Consider the following 15779-nt stretch of genomic DNA (forward strand, 5'->3'; position numbering starts at 1 on the left):
TTAAAAAGTTAATCTCATAGAAGCAGAAAGTAGAAAAGTGGTTATCAGAGACTGGGAAAGGAAGGGAGAAGGCTGGGGAGAAGAGAGGTGTTGATCAAAGAATACAAAGTTTCCCTTAGACTGGAGGAGTAAACTAGTGATCTGGTATGCTGCATAGTGACAACGATTAATAATAATGTGTGGACAATGGGATTTACTCAGCCATAAAGAGGAATGAAAATAAGTCATTTGCTAGAAAATGGCTGGAGAACATCATGCTGAGTGAAATAAGCCAAACACAGAAAGTCAAGGGTCAAATGTTTTCAAATGTGAAAACTAGAGCAACATAAAAAAAGAAAAATAAAAAAGGTGGATATCATGAAAGCAGAAGAGAGATCAATGGAATAGAGGAAAGGAATGAGGGGGAGAGGGAAAGGAAACAGTGGAATGAATCTGATCAAACTTTCCTACGTACATATATGAATATACCACAGTGAATTTCATCTTTATGTATACCCATAATGCACTAATTTTAAAAAAACTATAAATCAATAGAAGATCAGTAGAGGAAAGTGAACAGGGGGAGGGAGAAAAGGAGGGAAAGAAGAAGTACTGGGGACTTAATTGAAGCAAATTATATCCATGCTTTTATAATCATGTCAAAATGAACCCCAACATTATTTATAGTGACCTAATAAAAATAAACAGCAAAATAATGTGTTGTGTATCTCAAAACTGCCAAAAGAATGGATTTTTAATGTTCTCACCACAAAAAATGAATTGGTAAGGCAATAAATGTATTAATTAGCTTGATTAAATCTTTCTGTAATGTACACATAAATCAAAACTGTACATTGTACCACATATACACAATTATTATTTGCTGATTAAATTTTTACTAATTTTAGTGAAATTCAATGGCAAGGTGCTAAAGAGAGGAGGTACAGACAATAATGTAATCAAAGAAAAAACTGCAGATAAGAGAGGCAAAGAATGCCAATTGTAGCTAGGCAGTTCCCAAAGATGATGCCAACAATTCCTCCCCTCTCTTGTGTGCTCCTGCTGCTCCTCACACCAAGAGAGAACCTATTTCTCCTTCTTATGAATAAAGGCTGGCTTTGTCCATGGCTTTGATCAACAGAATGTACACAAGAAATATGCTGGGACTCCTGCACTCAGATCTTAAGAGAACTAGCAGCTTTGCCATCCTCTCTTGGCTCCCTTAGCTACTCTCTAAAAAAAGCCACACAGGGAATAATGAAATGCCAGACACATGTGTGAAGCAGCCACCATGGACATTCAGTCATAGTTGCCATCTGAATGCAGTTACTCAAGAGACTCCAGGTGAAAACCAGCAGAAGAGCCACCCAGCTGAGCCCAGTCAATCCACAAGATGCTTAAGAAATAATACTCCTTTCAACCCAGCAAGTTTTGAGGTGGTTTGTTATATAGCAATAGATAACCCAAATATAGACCACTGCAGTAACTGAATCATTATACCTGTGTGAAAAAAATTAAGACCTACTCCCTTACCTCTGGCCACTGGCTGATCCAGAACCAGCACAAACAGCCCCAAACTCCAAACTCCTTTATGAGAAATCACTCCTTCCATAACACCCTTTTTAAATAAAAAAGGACTATTGTTCAGTTGAAATACCAATAATGATAATATTTCAAGTCAAAATGATATCATTTTGCAAAATTGTCAGTGGCTCTATCAAAATACTTACACCATGCCATTTCTTCCTAGCGCTGCTTTCTCTGACCTTTCCCACTGTAAATCTTGACCTTTTTCTAAAATTCTTTCACTCTTTCTTCTCCTAGTATCAGACTGTTTCTCTGCTTCATATGCGAGGATCTGTCAGAAATGCATTTGCTCTCATGCCCTCAGCCTGCCTTCACCCAGCTATTCTAGAGTCTAGAAAATGACAACTCAGAACACCAGGTTAAATACAATTTCTCTCTCTTCACCCATTTTCCACTATCTACCTGTCCAGCCCTTGGGTTATTAATGGAACTGACATTTCTATACAACTGACTGAGCAGGACTAGCAGCTAGATAACAAGGGAGCAGTTGACAACAGCAGACTCAGCCCCAGAGATAACAGATAAGCAGATGCACTATGGCTATTAGTTTCATCTTGGGCTGTAAGGAGGTGCCTCACAGAATCTACACAGAGAACTCAAGCATCCTTAATGGACTCTTTTTCCATGAAATTAAAAACCAAAACATCAAAACTCATTTTAGTCAACCAAAATAAACATATTTTAAGTGAATTCCTAACATATTCAATTTGGATTTGGATCAAAAACAAAAGAGATGGGCATTAAACTTCTCTCATTCACTCCACAATTAAAGTAATAAATATTCTCCATAATTATTAAAAAGCACCTCTCTGCTTTGTGTCTCTGAAATTGTATTCTGAGGCTACTGTGACATTTCAAAGTCCTACAGTCACCCATTTCTGCAACCCAAAATGTACATTTAAGAACTAAAGACTGAGGTTTGGGTCGTGGCTCAGGGGTAGAGCACTTGCCTCACATGTGTGAGACAGTGGGTTTGACTCTCTGCACCACATATAAATAAACAATTAAAATAAAGGTCCATTAACAACTAAAAAATCATTTAAAAAAAAAGAACTAAAGACTTCCCACAGTACATGTTTAAACGAGTACTGCTTGCTTATCTGATATTGTTAAAATTTTTTAAGTATTTACTATTCCAAGTTTCATCTTTAAATATAGTCTCATTGTTCTGCATATTTCAAATTAGTTCTACTCCTCAACACTAGCGTTATTATTTTAAATGTATTACATGGTCATATACTAGTTAATATTTATTTATACTCTTGATGATCAACTTTGAGAATGGAACATTGCAAAAAGAAAAAAATGCAACATTACAGGAGTTTTCAAAAACAATTGAGTATATTTTACATGTTTGTCCACTAACATGAGATAGTGCCTCTTATAAAAGATAATCTGCATCAACCTCTGACAAATATTTTTTACAAAGTTGCTTTTACAGAAACTCTGTATTCAAAGTTGAAAAGGAGCCTCTTCTTCCCCATGAGAAAAAAATCAATATATTGTTCTTTGATGAAATATTTGGTTAAGGCACTGATTTATAAATTGCTCAAAAACAATTTGGGGTTAAATAGAAGTCGAACATTAAAGAGGATATCTTGTCATTCCAGGAAGCAAAGACACTGTCAAAAACAACTGGGGTCATGTCAAAATCCCCTAAGGGAAGAGTCACAAGTTGGACAAGATAAAATAATTTGAGCTTCAAAAAGAATAATGATTGTAATGAATTTAAACATATCAAATACATAAAAATCCCTGAGTTTATAATTACCCTGCAAAAAATAGCTTTGGTACCTCTGGAGGTTCTAGGGCACCATCTTGTGAAAATGAATAAAGAGAAAGATAGACATCAATGTTGCCTTTCCTATATAAATGATATGTCAGTATAATCAGGGGAGTAATGAGGGAAAATTCTTCTTAAGAATGATTCCAGGTAATAATTGCATAAGGAATGAAAGAATTTGAAAAACAACCATTGCAACCCCCAACAAAATCAATTATCTATGCAAGTCAGTGGTTTTCAACCCTGCTATACATGTGATTTTCCCAGGTAACTTTAGAAAAGGGTGATTCCTGTGTCCCACTCCCAGAGAGCTTGATGTAATTGGTCTGGGGTGTGGTACGAGCATCCGGATATTTTTAAAAGTTCCCCAAGTGCTTCTAATTCATAGTCAAGAAAGAGGACTACCATACAAGTTGAACAGTTGGTGGGGAAGTTTAAAGGATTGGTGTGACATGAACCCATGGACTATCCTTGAAATTGGAAGTGGGACAATCTGGAATCATGTGCCTCTTGATGGGAGGCCATAAGAAGCATACAACACTGCCTATGAAATCTTCTGCCAAGAAAACTGAATGTGAATATAATCAAAGTTTTAGATTTAACTACCAATTTACAGAAAATGTAAAGGACAGGAGAACATGTTTTGAAAAAACAATATTAAGATAATCAGTCAATAAGATTGTTGAAAATTCCACCAAATAACTCAATTTCTTCAACAAATGCATTTTATTTATAAGGTTAGGGGGTGGGGATCCTCATAAAATGTTTTGAATCTTAAAAGATGTATCTATTAACTATAATATGTAGATTCTGGATGCTTTTTGAACTATTTAAAAAAAGGAATCAAACATTTTAAAAATAACTACTGATAATTGTATTTAATGACAAATTATTGTTAATATTGATGAGTATGCTAATGGAATTGTGGTTAGTTTTTATGTTCCTTATCTGTTGGTTTACATAATGAAATATTTATAGTAAAATGATATCTATATCATCATGAATGGAATTAATTTTAAAATTCTCAAGTACAAAAACAGGTGAGAGTGGGGAGTACATGAAATCAGAATGGAAAAAATTAAAGCCTGTTGAGTCTAGGTGAAGAGAATATATGGATGTGTCATGAACACTTTTGTGTATTTTTTTAAGTTTCCATAGAACATGTTTAAAAATACTGAACAGAATGAAAGTTCATAAAATTCTATTTTGAACTTCCTCTTCAAGGAATATTGTAATTGGGATCACCCTTTCATTCCCAGTTTTAGGAAACTGCAATTGAGCATTATATTATTTAGTGGGGAAAAAAAATACCACGCCATCTTACTAATATTAGCATTTATACTCTGCTAGTCACTGTACATACATGAATGAGGAAACTGAGGGACATGTTGGAGTCCATAGCTAGTGTTTGGTGGAGCCCTGGTTCATACCAAGGTCTGCCCAGTGGCCAAAGAATGGAATGCCAGATCCATGTTAGATTCTGAGAATTCAAAAAATAAACCTGCCAAACATAGTTCTTCCTTTGAGGGGTCATATAAGTAATCTATACATGGGAGATAGTTTTTCAGTTATGAATATGACACTTTCAAAAGGTTCAGAGAAAACAGGAAAGACCTCATTATTAGAAATAGTAGAAGGTTTTATTTTGTTATTCTTTTCCTAAAACTAAAAATGGGGACATAAATTTAAAAGGTTTAGAAGGGGTGAGGCCCTGAGTCCAATATCCATCACCATAAAAGGAAGAAAGAAAAAGAGGAAGGAAAGAAAAGGATGAAAAAATGTTACAACATGTATAAATCTCCAAAACATCATGTTAATTGATAGAAGCCAGTTGAAAAAGGTCAGATGACTCCATTTTTATGATATATGCAGAATATATGAATCCATAAAGATGGACAACCAATTGAAAGTAGCCAGGAGCTAGAGAAGAAAGGAACAAGGAATGACTGCTTTTGGGGGTGAAGAAAATGTTTTGGAACTAGATAGAGGTGATGGTTATGCATCATGGCAAAGGCAGTAAATGCCACTGAATTGTTCACCTTAAAAAGGTTAGTGGAAGCTTTCTCTCAGCAAAGGAAACTATCAGCAGTGTGAAGAGAGCCTACAGAGTGGGAGAAAATCTTTGCCACTCATACTTCAGATAGAGCACTAATTTCCAGAATATATAAAGAACTCAAAAAACTCTACACCAAGAATACAAATAACCCAATCAACAAATGGGCTAAGGAAATGAACAGACACTTCACAGAAGAAGATCTACAAGCAATCAACAGATACATGAAAAAATGTTCAACATCTCTAGTAATAAGAGAAATGCAAATCAAAAACACCCTAAGATTCCATCTCACCCCAATTAGAATGGCGATTATCAAGAATACGAGCAACAACAGGTGTTGGTGAGGATGTGGGGAAAAAGGTACACTCATACATTGCTGGTGGGGTTGCAAATTAGTGCAGCCACTCTGGAAAGCAGTGTGGAGATTCCTCAGAAAGCTTGGAATGGAACCACCATTTGACCCAGCTATCCCACTCCTTGGCCTATACCCAAAGGACTTAAAATCAGTATACTACAGAGATACAGCCACATCAATGTTCATAGCTGCTCAATTCACAATAGCTAGATTGTGGAACCAACCTAGATGCCCCTCAATTAATGAATGGATAATGAAACTGTGGTATATATATAATGGAATATTACTCAGCCATAAAGAATAATAAAATTATGGCATTTGCAGGCAAATAGATGAAATTGGAGAATATCATGCTAAGTGAGATAAGCCAAAGGATGAATGATCTTGCTGATAAGCAGATGATGACACATAATGGGGGGTGGGAGGGAGGCAAGAATGGAGGAAGGATGAACTGTATAGAGGGAAAAGAGGAGTGGGAGGGGTGGGGGGAGGAAAAAATAACAGAATGAATCAAACACCATTACCCTATGTAAATGTATGATTACACAAATGATATGCCTCTACTTCATGTACAAACAGAGAAACAAGTTGTACCCCATTTGTTTACAATAAAAAATTTAAGAAAAGATTAGTGGATTTCATCTCAATTTAAAAATAAAGAAGGATGAGAGGTTAAGATGGAGAAGTACTGAAAGAGAAATGGTATAAATCTGAAACTGTAAGAAAGAATTAACAGAACTAATGCTTCCAATTTGGCTGGGAGGAAAGATTGAGATTTCTGGGTTGGTTATTTGAACAACTATACACTACAAATGAGGCAATCTGCATTTAGAATAACATAAGGCCTTAGAATGAGAACCCCACGCAAGTTTGTCCTTTCCTCAGGTTTCCACTTTGTTAATGCACTGAAAATTTGGGAAATCAACGGATGTCCGAAATAATGTAATTGAATGATATCAAAGCACTGTTAAATATCTCAGGTTCTCCTTGTAGTAACTTTCAAGGATTTTGTCCAAAGCAGAACAATGTACCGAAAATCTACTGGTTAATGCACTGATTAGTATTTAACAAAAGACCTTCCATGGAGAAGTTTCTTCAAGAACATTTTTGTTCAACAGATAAATTTGAAAGGAAATCTTCAAAGTATGAGCAAATGGGCTGATTCTAGTTCCATTTTTGTGAGCATGCTCATTAATAACTCAGAAAAACAATAAAACCAAAAAGTGAATTTATCAAATTATGAATTATATAGATGTGGAAACAGTAATTAATACACTGAATGAAAGACTTGAGTTTTTAAAGGTCATCTGAGATACCATTCTAAGGAATTAATTCTAAATTTTGTAGGAAAGCATTGTGCAAAACATGTTTATCACAGCAATATTTATAATACCCAACCATACTCAACTAGGAAAAGATGTTTAAGTGATCTTCTGTATGACTACTAAAAGAATATGTAATAATGGTGAATATTCTTTTATAAGGAATATGTAGTATTAGGTGAAAGGCTTAAAAATATAAATGTTAGGAGACTAAGAAAGGAATCAAATTTACATATACAGCACTGTTCAAGAATATCTTTTATGTATAGGGGAAATCATAGTAATATATCAAAATTTTAGCAGTGGTTATGTTTGGGTGATGGAACTGTTGATGAATTTTTCTTCCTATTTCTGTATTTTACTTTCCAGACTTTCTTTAATGAACATAGATTTTCATAGCAAAAATAATAAACATGAAGAAGATCCAGAAATATTTTTCAAAAGCCAGAGCCATGAACAAAAACAACTAAATGGATTTTAATGAGAATAAATGTGAAGTTCTTAGATGAGGTTTTCTAAAAATGATAAGTTTAGGACTGCAGCAACAGAGCTTAACGACTGCTCCTGTGAGATTAAAAAAAAAAAAAACAAAGACCTAGAAATTAACTGACTGTAAATTTGTTATGAGCCAACAGTGACATGCATGGCTGAGGGGGAAAGATAGCCATAATATCAGCTTCAGATTCCTTAATATAATTTGTATGCAAAACAAAGGCAGCAATAATATTCCCATTGTGCTGGGTGAGTTGGACTATATCTAGAATATTGTGTTCAGCCTTGAACTTGAGCTTTAGAAAAAAAAGATGTTGAAAACTGTAGAGAAGCCAGCAGGATGAGGCATCATAACCACAGCAGAGACTGAATCTCATACTTTGGCTGCATTAGAATCAGCTGGAGAGTGGACTAAAATGCACATTCCTGGTTCCCCTTCCGGAGTTTTTGATTCTATAGATCTGCAAGAATCTGCATTTCCAGCTAGCTTATAGGTGATACCAATAAGCTGGAATCACCTGGTCTGGAAAACAAAAACACAGACTGAAACCAGACTGCAAGGAATGGAGTCCCAGCTCTTGCCCCTCCTAGCTGTATGACTCGGGCAAGCTTGCTTGCCCTCTCTGCTTTGGTTTCTTCATCTGTAAAAAGAAATAACCTCCCTCACATGGATCTTATACCATTACAGTAGTATCACATATGTAGCAACAGCCTAGTAAGTTTGCCTGGTTGACTCTGAGTGTTCCAATACCTGCCCAGGGTACTCACCCGTGAGATGGTGAAAGAAAGGACTTCTGTAAGGTGTAAGATAAAGTAACCACTTATTAACACAGACTTGATGTCAGGAAAATTTCCCCTGTAATCACCAGGAGTTCTCAGAGTATGGGTCCCACACCAACAGTATTACCTCAAGACTTGTCAGAAATGCAAACTCCCCAGACCCACCTCAGACCTATTAAATTAAAAACTCTGGGACTGGAGCTGGCAATTTGTATTGTAAGGGGACCTTCCTGATGGTGCTGATCCCACACTCAAGTGCGAGAATGAATAACCTAAAGTATCACCCAAAACAATTGGTATGAGGCACTAGAACATGGAAATTTGATTAAACTCACTCCAGAAACATGTCAGAGGATGTAGCTCAGGGGAGAGTACTTGCCTAGCATGTGCAAGGCCCTGGGTTCCATCTCCAGCATGAAAAAAAAATACCAGGTAGATATACTATTGATAAATCTATACATCAAACTCCTACTTATACTATGTATTTGCTTTTGTGTTTAAAACATATGACACAAAGCTAATACTGAATTTGTTCAGACTCAGAAAAATCTAAAATTCACAGAGAAAAGCTGTCACCTCCTATGATTCTCTCAGTAGGGGCTGCTCCCTAATTTATAAGGGGAGGAGGTAGCAGGAGTGGGAAATGGAGCATCTGAAAGGCAAGAGGGACTCAGGGACCATGGACTTAGGTTACCCACTTCTCTAACCAAAACCAAAGTCCAATGACCCAAACTAATGAACTAACTTCACTCATTTCCTTTCTCCCATCCACCAATGCAACCAAAGCCTCTCTACTCCCACAAGACAGAAGTTTGATAGAAGCTGCTGGCAGTGTTAAGTGCTTTTCTCATGCTCCACTCATTCATCTAAGTGCTTTAGAATATGGACTCCTTTAATACTCAAACAAACTTCTATGGTAGGTACTGATCTCCCAATTTTACAGATGTGAAAACTGAGGACAAGAGAGATGAAATAATTTCCAGGGTCACAGAGCTAAGAAGGGGTAGAAAGTTGGCTTGGAACCTAGGCAACATTTTTGCAGTCTGTGTTATTAACCTGTATACTGCACTTCCTGTTAAGGCCAATGAAGGAAAGGAGATACAAGGAGGAAGGCTATCTTGGCTTGTTTGTGTGTGAGACAGACAGGGAGCCAGAGAAATGGAGTGAGGTTGTGGGAACAAGTTCAGTATGGAAGGCACATAGGAGTCAGAAGAGCAAGCAAGGGGCTTACAGACTGCATTGTCCCTCAGTGTCCCTGGTAAGCACTGGAACAGGTACAGGAAGCAGGGGTCTCTCTCTCTCTCTCTCTCTCTCTCTCTCTCTCTCTCTCTCTCTCTCTCTCTCTCACACACACACACACACACACACACACACACACACACTTACACACACTTTTTGTGTGCCATGCTGGGGCTGAACTCAGGGTCTCACACATGCTAAGCAAGTACTCTACCAGATCAACTTTCAAGCTTTCTAGGGAAATTCACTTTAAAAATAATGAAATACCATTTCATACCTATAAGGTATCATTTTATTTTTGCAATACTGGGTATTGAACCTGGGACCCTCTATGACTGAGCAATATCCCCAGCCCTTTTTATTTTTTGAGACAGGGAGGGTCTCACTATTGCCCAGACTAGCTGGCCTTGAACTTATGATCCTCCCACCTCAGTCTCTCAAGCAGCTGGGATTATAGGCATACACCACCACCTAGCTGGGTAACTGCATTCTTGAGCAGTTATGCAAATATGCTGTCAGGTGTAATAGGGATGAGAAGGAGACTTTGACCAAAGCCCTTCCTTTCCTTTTCTTCTACAAATCAATTTATAATGAGCATGTGTGATGCAGCAGGAGTAATGGAGTAAGTGCTGTAGCAAAGGACAAGGACTGCTGAATGCAGAGTTGCTGGAATTAGCAATTAGGAAGACCCCAAAGGAAGTCTTGCCCACAGGCTGCAAGGACATGGGCAGTGACAGGATCTGATTACACAACAGAGGGAGAGAAGAAGGAGCTGGCTGAACACTCCCTGAGTAACGTGCCCCCACACTTGTTTGGGCTCATTAGAAGCCTCCTCCCCTATTCTCAGGACTCCTTTGCATCTCCTGACATTAAACCATCTCCCATCTACCCTGCATGCATGACACTTTTGTACCACAGTAGGAGTATGAAGGGCCCTGCAGAGGAGTGACTGCAGATGACTGTCCACCATTCAGAATTCACAGCTCCTGGCCCAGCACCTGGCACATTATCATTGTGCTGGAAATATTTGCAGAATTTAATTTGTTGAGATGCAGTGAAATGCATTGTCACCTTAAAGGCAAGAAAGCATGGAACACACAATCCTGGGGCTGTGTCCTCAGTGGGGATCCCTGTAGAAGCAAACCCTGAGACAAGGATTCAGGCATATGCAGTTCATTTGGGAGGTGAAAAAAACAGCAGAGGAATATGGAGAAGTGAGAACAGAATGGAAGGCAGTCGATAAAGGGCATCTTGCCAAAGAGCTCAAGCCCACTGGGGAAGCCCTGGGAGCCTGTGGAGAACACAGGAAAGGGATGAGGGAGCTGGGACAGGTATACACCATTGCCCATCAATTGTTGGTTGAGGGCCATTGAAGAGGTTGTGATGTGCCCCCCTCCCCACCCCATACTCCAAGCCCTCCATGTGAGTGACACAGCAGACTCCACTGGGAAGAGAAAGCTCTTGGGCAAAATGCAGGAGACTGCAGCTGGAATTCAGAGAGGTGAGCAGTGAAGTGGTAAGAACAAGGTCATTGGTTCTCAAACTTTATTACCTGGAGGGTTTAACCCCACCCCTAGAGTTTGGGGGGAGGGCAGTGTGTTGAAGGGATTTGCATCTCTAACAAGTGCCCTAGAGCTGCCTGTCAGGCTCTGCTGCGGATGTGGGCAGGGCACTAACTGGTGGTACCAGAATGCATGCCAGAGGGAACCACAATGCCTAGGATGCACAGAGCTTAGAGACAAAGGCAAAGAGGTGAGCTACACTCCTGTTTTGTCCTCTGCAAGAGAACTCTTCCCTCTTCATTCAAAGTCTGTGCGTGGGAGTCACATGCCTGTGAAGTTGGGAATGTATTGCTGACTTCTCTGCACCTGCTGTGGCTAAGGCCACTCCCTCACAGCACCCTCAGGATGCTATCTCCCAGTGATTTCCATCCTGGTATTTTTCTCTGGATGTAGCCTAACAAGCTTAGGTCCTGGGGATAAAGAGCACACACAAGCATTTTAGAAGGGATCCAGCATTTGGCTACATAATTGAATTCAGCTGGAGATGAACCTTGTTCAGGAAACTGCTCCTCTTGATCTGACCCTGAACTGGCCAGGGTGACAGAAGGTTGCACTGAGTCCTTTTCTTCCCAGCCTGGGAATCATTATGTAATGACCTTGAAAGCCTCTTCCTCTGCTCTGGGAAGGGTAAATCTTCCAGAAGACACCCCTCAAATCATTCTTTTGCCATCTTGCGCTCATTCACTGACCAGAAAACCAGAAAAATAGCAGGCCTCCTATCCTGTGCTGCTGGTTTACAATAAGAGCACATGCTTGCAGGAAACACAGAACCCTGAACAAAAACTGGTACTTATTTCACAATACTAAATTTGCGCTTGAAACCTACACCATGGGTTTCAACACACAAAAGCACCCATGACCTTTTAAGAGATCTGCAGGAAAAAGCAGGGAGACAGAGATAACAAATTTATCCTTCACAGAAGCAGAGACACCCTCATTTATCTTTCACAATGATCATCCCTAGCAAAGAGTGCAACAAAGCCACATGGACCCATTTCCATTTTGAGATGGGGTTATTGTCATAAAAGCCATGGGATTGGGTCTCAAAACACTGAATATCTGGACCACCCAGTTCAGGAAGTTGGTCACTATGGAATGCTGAGATTGACACCTCTTAGGAGGCACTTTAATTAGCTGCAGTCCGGAGCTTCATGGCAGGGAAAGAAAAGCTTCAGCCCCTCACAAATCAGAACATTTTTTCAGCTTTCCCAATGGGTTGCCAAGTGACTCAGCATTGGCCCAGTGTGGGCACTATTATTGATGAGAAATCTTCCGCCTGGGTGATATACTGCATACAACACATGCCCAAAGAACAGTGCCAAGTCATACCAGGAAGGGAAGGCGAATTATTCACCTCCACTTCAAATGCAGGCAAATCTTTTCTTAATGCAGGGTCTACTCCATATCAGAAAGACAAAGCCCCGAGATAGTCAGAGATTTCCATCTAAGATTCAAGGAATTATTAGGCAAAGCCTCTCCTTTTTTGTTGACTATTAAAAGGCAATCAAATTGAGGACAGCAGAGAAAAAGGGCAAGAAAAAAATATTTTTTTCAAAAACAGGCCCAGAGTAGAAAGCTGCATAAAAGCCTTCAGCTCATTGTGTTCTTTATGAGTAGTATGAGCTCCACTCAGAGGTCATTTCTAGAACTGCAAGTTCATTTAATTTGGAGAAAGAAAACCTACATCTTTTGGGGTCCAGGTCAGGACATGCCTTGAAGAATTGCTGGAAATTCTTGGAACATCCTTCATTCTTGCCTTTCATTAAAGGCACTACTCTGAACTCTGAAAGATAAAATATACTTGGGGAACCTAGTGAGATCCAGGAGGACAATTGCCTTTGATATTTGTACCTGTCGAGGAACTAGCAGAGTTCCTGGCAGATTGAACTCAGCTCAAAGAAAGCTGAGTGTTCAAAGACTACTTTTAGAAGAAAAACTGACAGCTCTCATTGAAATAAAATAGAAGACTGGAGAGCAACTCAGAGGGCAAGCAGGAACACGTCTAATATTAGAAACACTGGGAAGAGTTCTTCTTTAAGGAGGTATGAGCTGCATGCCTGGAAAGCCCAAGTGTAAGGTACCCACTCCCTTATGGAACTAGGAAGATCACCCAGAGGCAATCTTGATTCATACTTCTCAAAGAACTGACTGAAGTTTCCAAAATATTCCCCAAGTATCCGTCCATTCATAACACACATACACACTCACAATATACCCCACCCTCATGGTCCTGTACTAATTCATACATGTACTCCCTCAGTCCCTGAGGAGTTGGGCTAAAAAGCACCTAATACGCTGAGGCCTTAACTGCCCAATACAAGCCATATCATTCTGTTCCAGATATCACAAGATAGCTCAGCATATAAATGAAGTCTTCAGAAAAGTTTCATCTACCCTCTGGAGAGTTTTCCATAATAATCTGTGCACACCTGTCCTTTCATGACTTAAGAAAGTTTGACAGACCTTGGAGGGGACAACAAAATCAAACTCACCTTTTGTCTTCAACACTCCCCCAACGCACCACCCAAGTTCTTTCTTCACTAGAAACATTGAACAGCCTTTTCACATCTATTGACATAAAATATCTATGCCAAGGCTGTATTAAAGCTCTAGAAAATATCCTTGCTAATCTGCACATTCCCATTTCAGCAAGTCTAAACATTCCCAGAATGTTGCCCTCTTTATTTCCTGATCATAAGGCAAAAATATTTGTGCTTGGGGTTGGGGATATAGCTCAATGGTAGAGTGCTTGCCTAGTATGCACAAAGCCATTTCGATCTCCAGAACCAAAACGAAAAATAATTTAGTGGTCAGGATGAGTCGGTATGATTCCCTAGGCCTGCCTAATAACAATCACACTGGCTAAAATCACAAACATTCAGACTGTAACCCAGAACCATGAACCAGACATGGCTGGCAAGGGGGTCCAGAAAGCTGTAGAATATCTAGGTATCCCAGGTGAAAGCTATTATCAGAAAGGTTTCAAAACACCTCTCTAAAAAAATGCTGCTAATTTCAGAGTCTCCCAGCTGCAGAGTGGCATTCATGAAGAGTGTAGCGGGCATGCTGTACCCATTAAAGCTCCAGTTCTATTAGAATGCTTCAAATTTAAGATAGGCCCCATTTTTATTTTTAAATAGCATAACTGTTGATACATTCCTGATTTATTCCCTTATCTTGTTGTATGGTATCAGAAAAATTTACAAGGCCCAGCAAGTGTGTACTGCTAACTTTTGTACTCATACACAATGGTCTACCATTGGTCCACAGTTAATAAGCATGCTCTTTGGATCATTTGTATAAAATGATGGGTCAAGAAGTAGATCTACTTTGTTCCTGGAAAGGATTTGCCTCAGGACGTTTGCACATATCATGCACAGAGCAGAAGGACACATAGCCAATACAGGTTTTCTTCTTTGCATCTTAGAGGCTCTTCTGCCAGCTGCTCTCCATAGCTCCCCACTGCTCTACATTCTGCCATATCCAATGGTGGTTTGTGGTAAAATTCACTAGGCAGCAGACCATGAGGCTCTTAGTGACAGCAATTAGGAGAAAAGGGAAACCTGAATTACACAGAATTTGAAAATGCAGTTAGAGAAATGAAAAGTCAAATGTTATTTTCTCTTACCTCCCAGTGATGAAATCTATTTATTCATCCAAAAGCACACACCTAAATCTGGGCTCATTCAGAGCCAACAGCTCAGTCAATATAAAAATCAACTACACAATGTCATCATGAAAATCCATTAAACCAGAAATCATATTTTGTTTATCAAAAGGAATTTTTACCTTTTCTTTGGCTTTCCTTTTTGTCCCTGCATCCATCCAGTCATTTTCTTTCTCCAGCATGTCAATGAAGGCCCAGCGAACACCCTCAATCAATTCCTCCATCTACAAAAAAATACCCAAAGAAGTGTCAAAGCCAAAAACTTCAGACAAGGTTTAATGGACCAAAATCAGCTTTTGTGAGAAATAGTTCAATGTTCAATATGATGAGAAAGATGTTCTTCCAGCTCAACCCCATGTTCTGGCAGCATTTATTCTCCATCATAGATGATAGTCTTTTCTTTCCATGAAAATAACTGAATAGCCCAGCTGTGAAAGGATTATGTGGGGGGAGAGTTATTTCTAATAGGTTATGAATAGCTGGTGATCTGCTTAAGTCAATTTCAGTAACTTAATAGGGACCTGAGAGAGACCAGTAAATGTACAGACTGTGTTTCAGATAGATATTGTAGAAGAAAGTGAACAAACACTTGGAAATGGTACTGTTAACAGGGAAATAAGCAGGAAGAGCCATTACTCCAAAGAAGGCTTTGCCAATGTGAATCAGACTTATGTCAGGACCCCATATCTTCCCAAATATAGTGCCATTGGTTAAATTCCATGCTTGACTGTTCTCTATCATCTTTCTACACTCCTTACTATTCTCTTTCAGCTCAGCAAAGTTCCATTATTTCAGATCTAGAATGGCAGATGCAAAGGTAGCTTTTACAGAACATCTTCTAAAAGGCCTTTTTCCAAAAGTTCAAAAAGTGAAGCAACATACACAAAGAGGACAAGTTTGCCCTGGCTTTGCTGCCAGCATCTGCAGGCCAATAGAAAGGACTGGAGACAAGAGACC

At 39.1% G+C, this 15779-nt stretch overlaps 1 protein-coding gene across 1 annotated transcript in view; it reads right to left on the reverse strand.

Moving 5' to 3' along the window:
• The window catches only part of PHEX (phosphate regulating endopeptidase X-linked), a 180934-nt gene that overhangs the window by 77452 nt on the left and 87703 nt on the right, over positions 1 to 15779 (reverse strand). The window contains exon 12 of the mRNA XM_079122866.1: positions 14945 to 15046. Coding sequence (XP_078978992.1) covers positions 14945 to 15046 — 102 coding nt within the window. The remainder of the gene's footprint in view (positions 1 to 14944; positions 15047 to 15779) is intronic.

This window comes from Sciurus vulgaris (assembly GCF_902686455.1).
Source record: "Sciurus vulgaris genome assembly, chromosome: X".
Classification (NCBI taxonomy): Eukaryota; Metazoa; Chordata; class Mammalia; order Rodentia; family Sciuridae; genus Sciurus; species Sciurus vulgaris.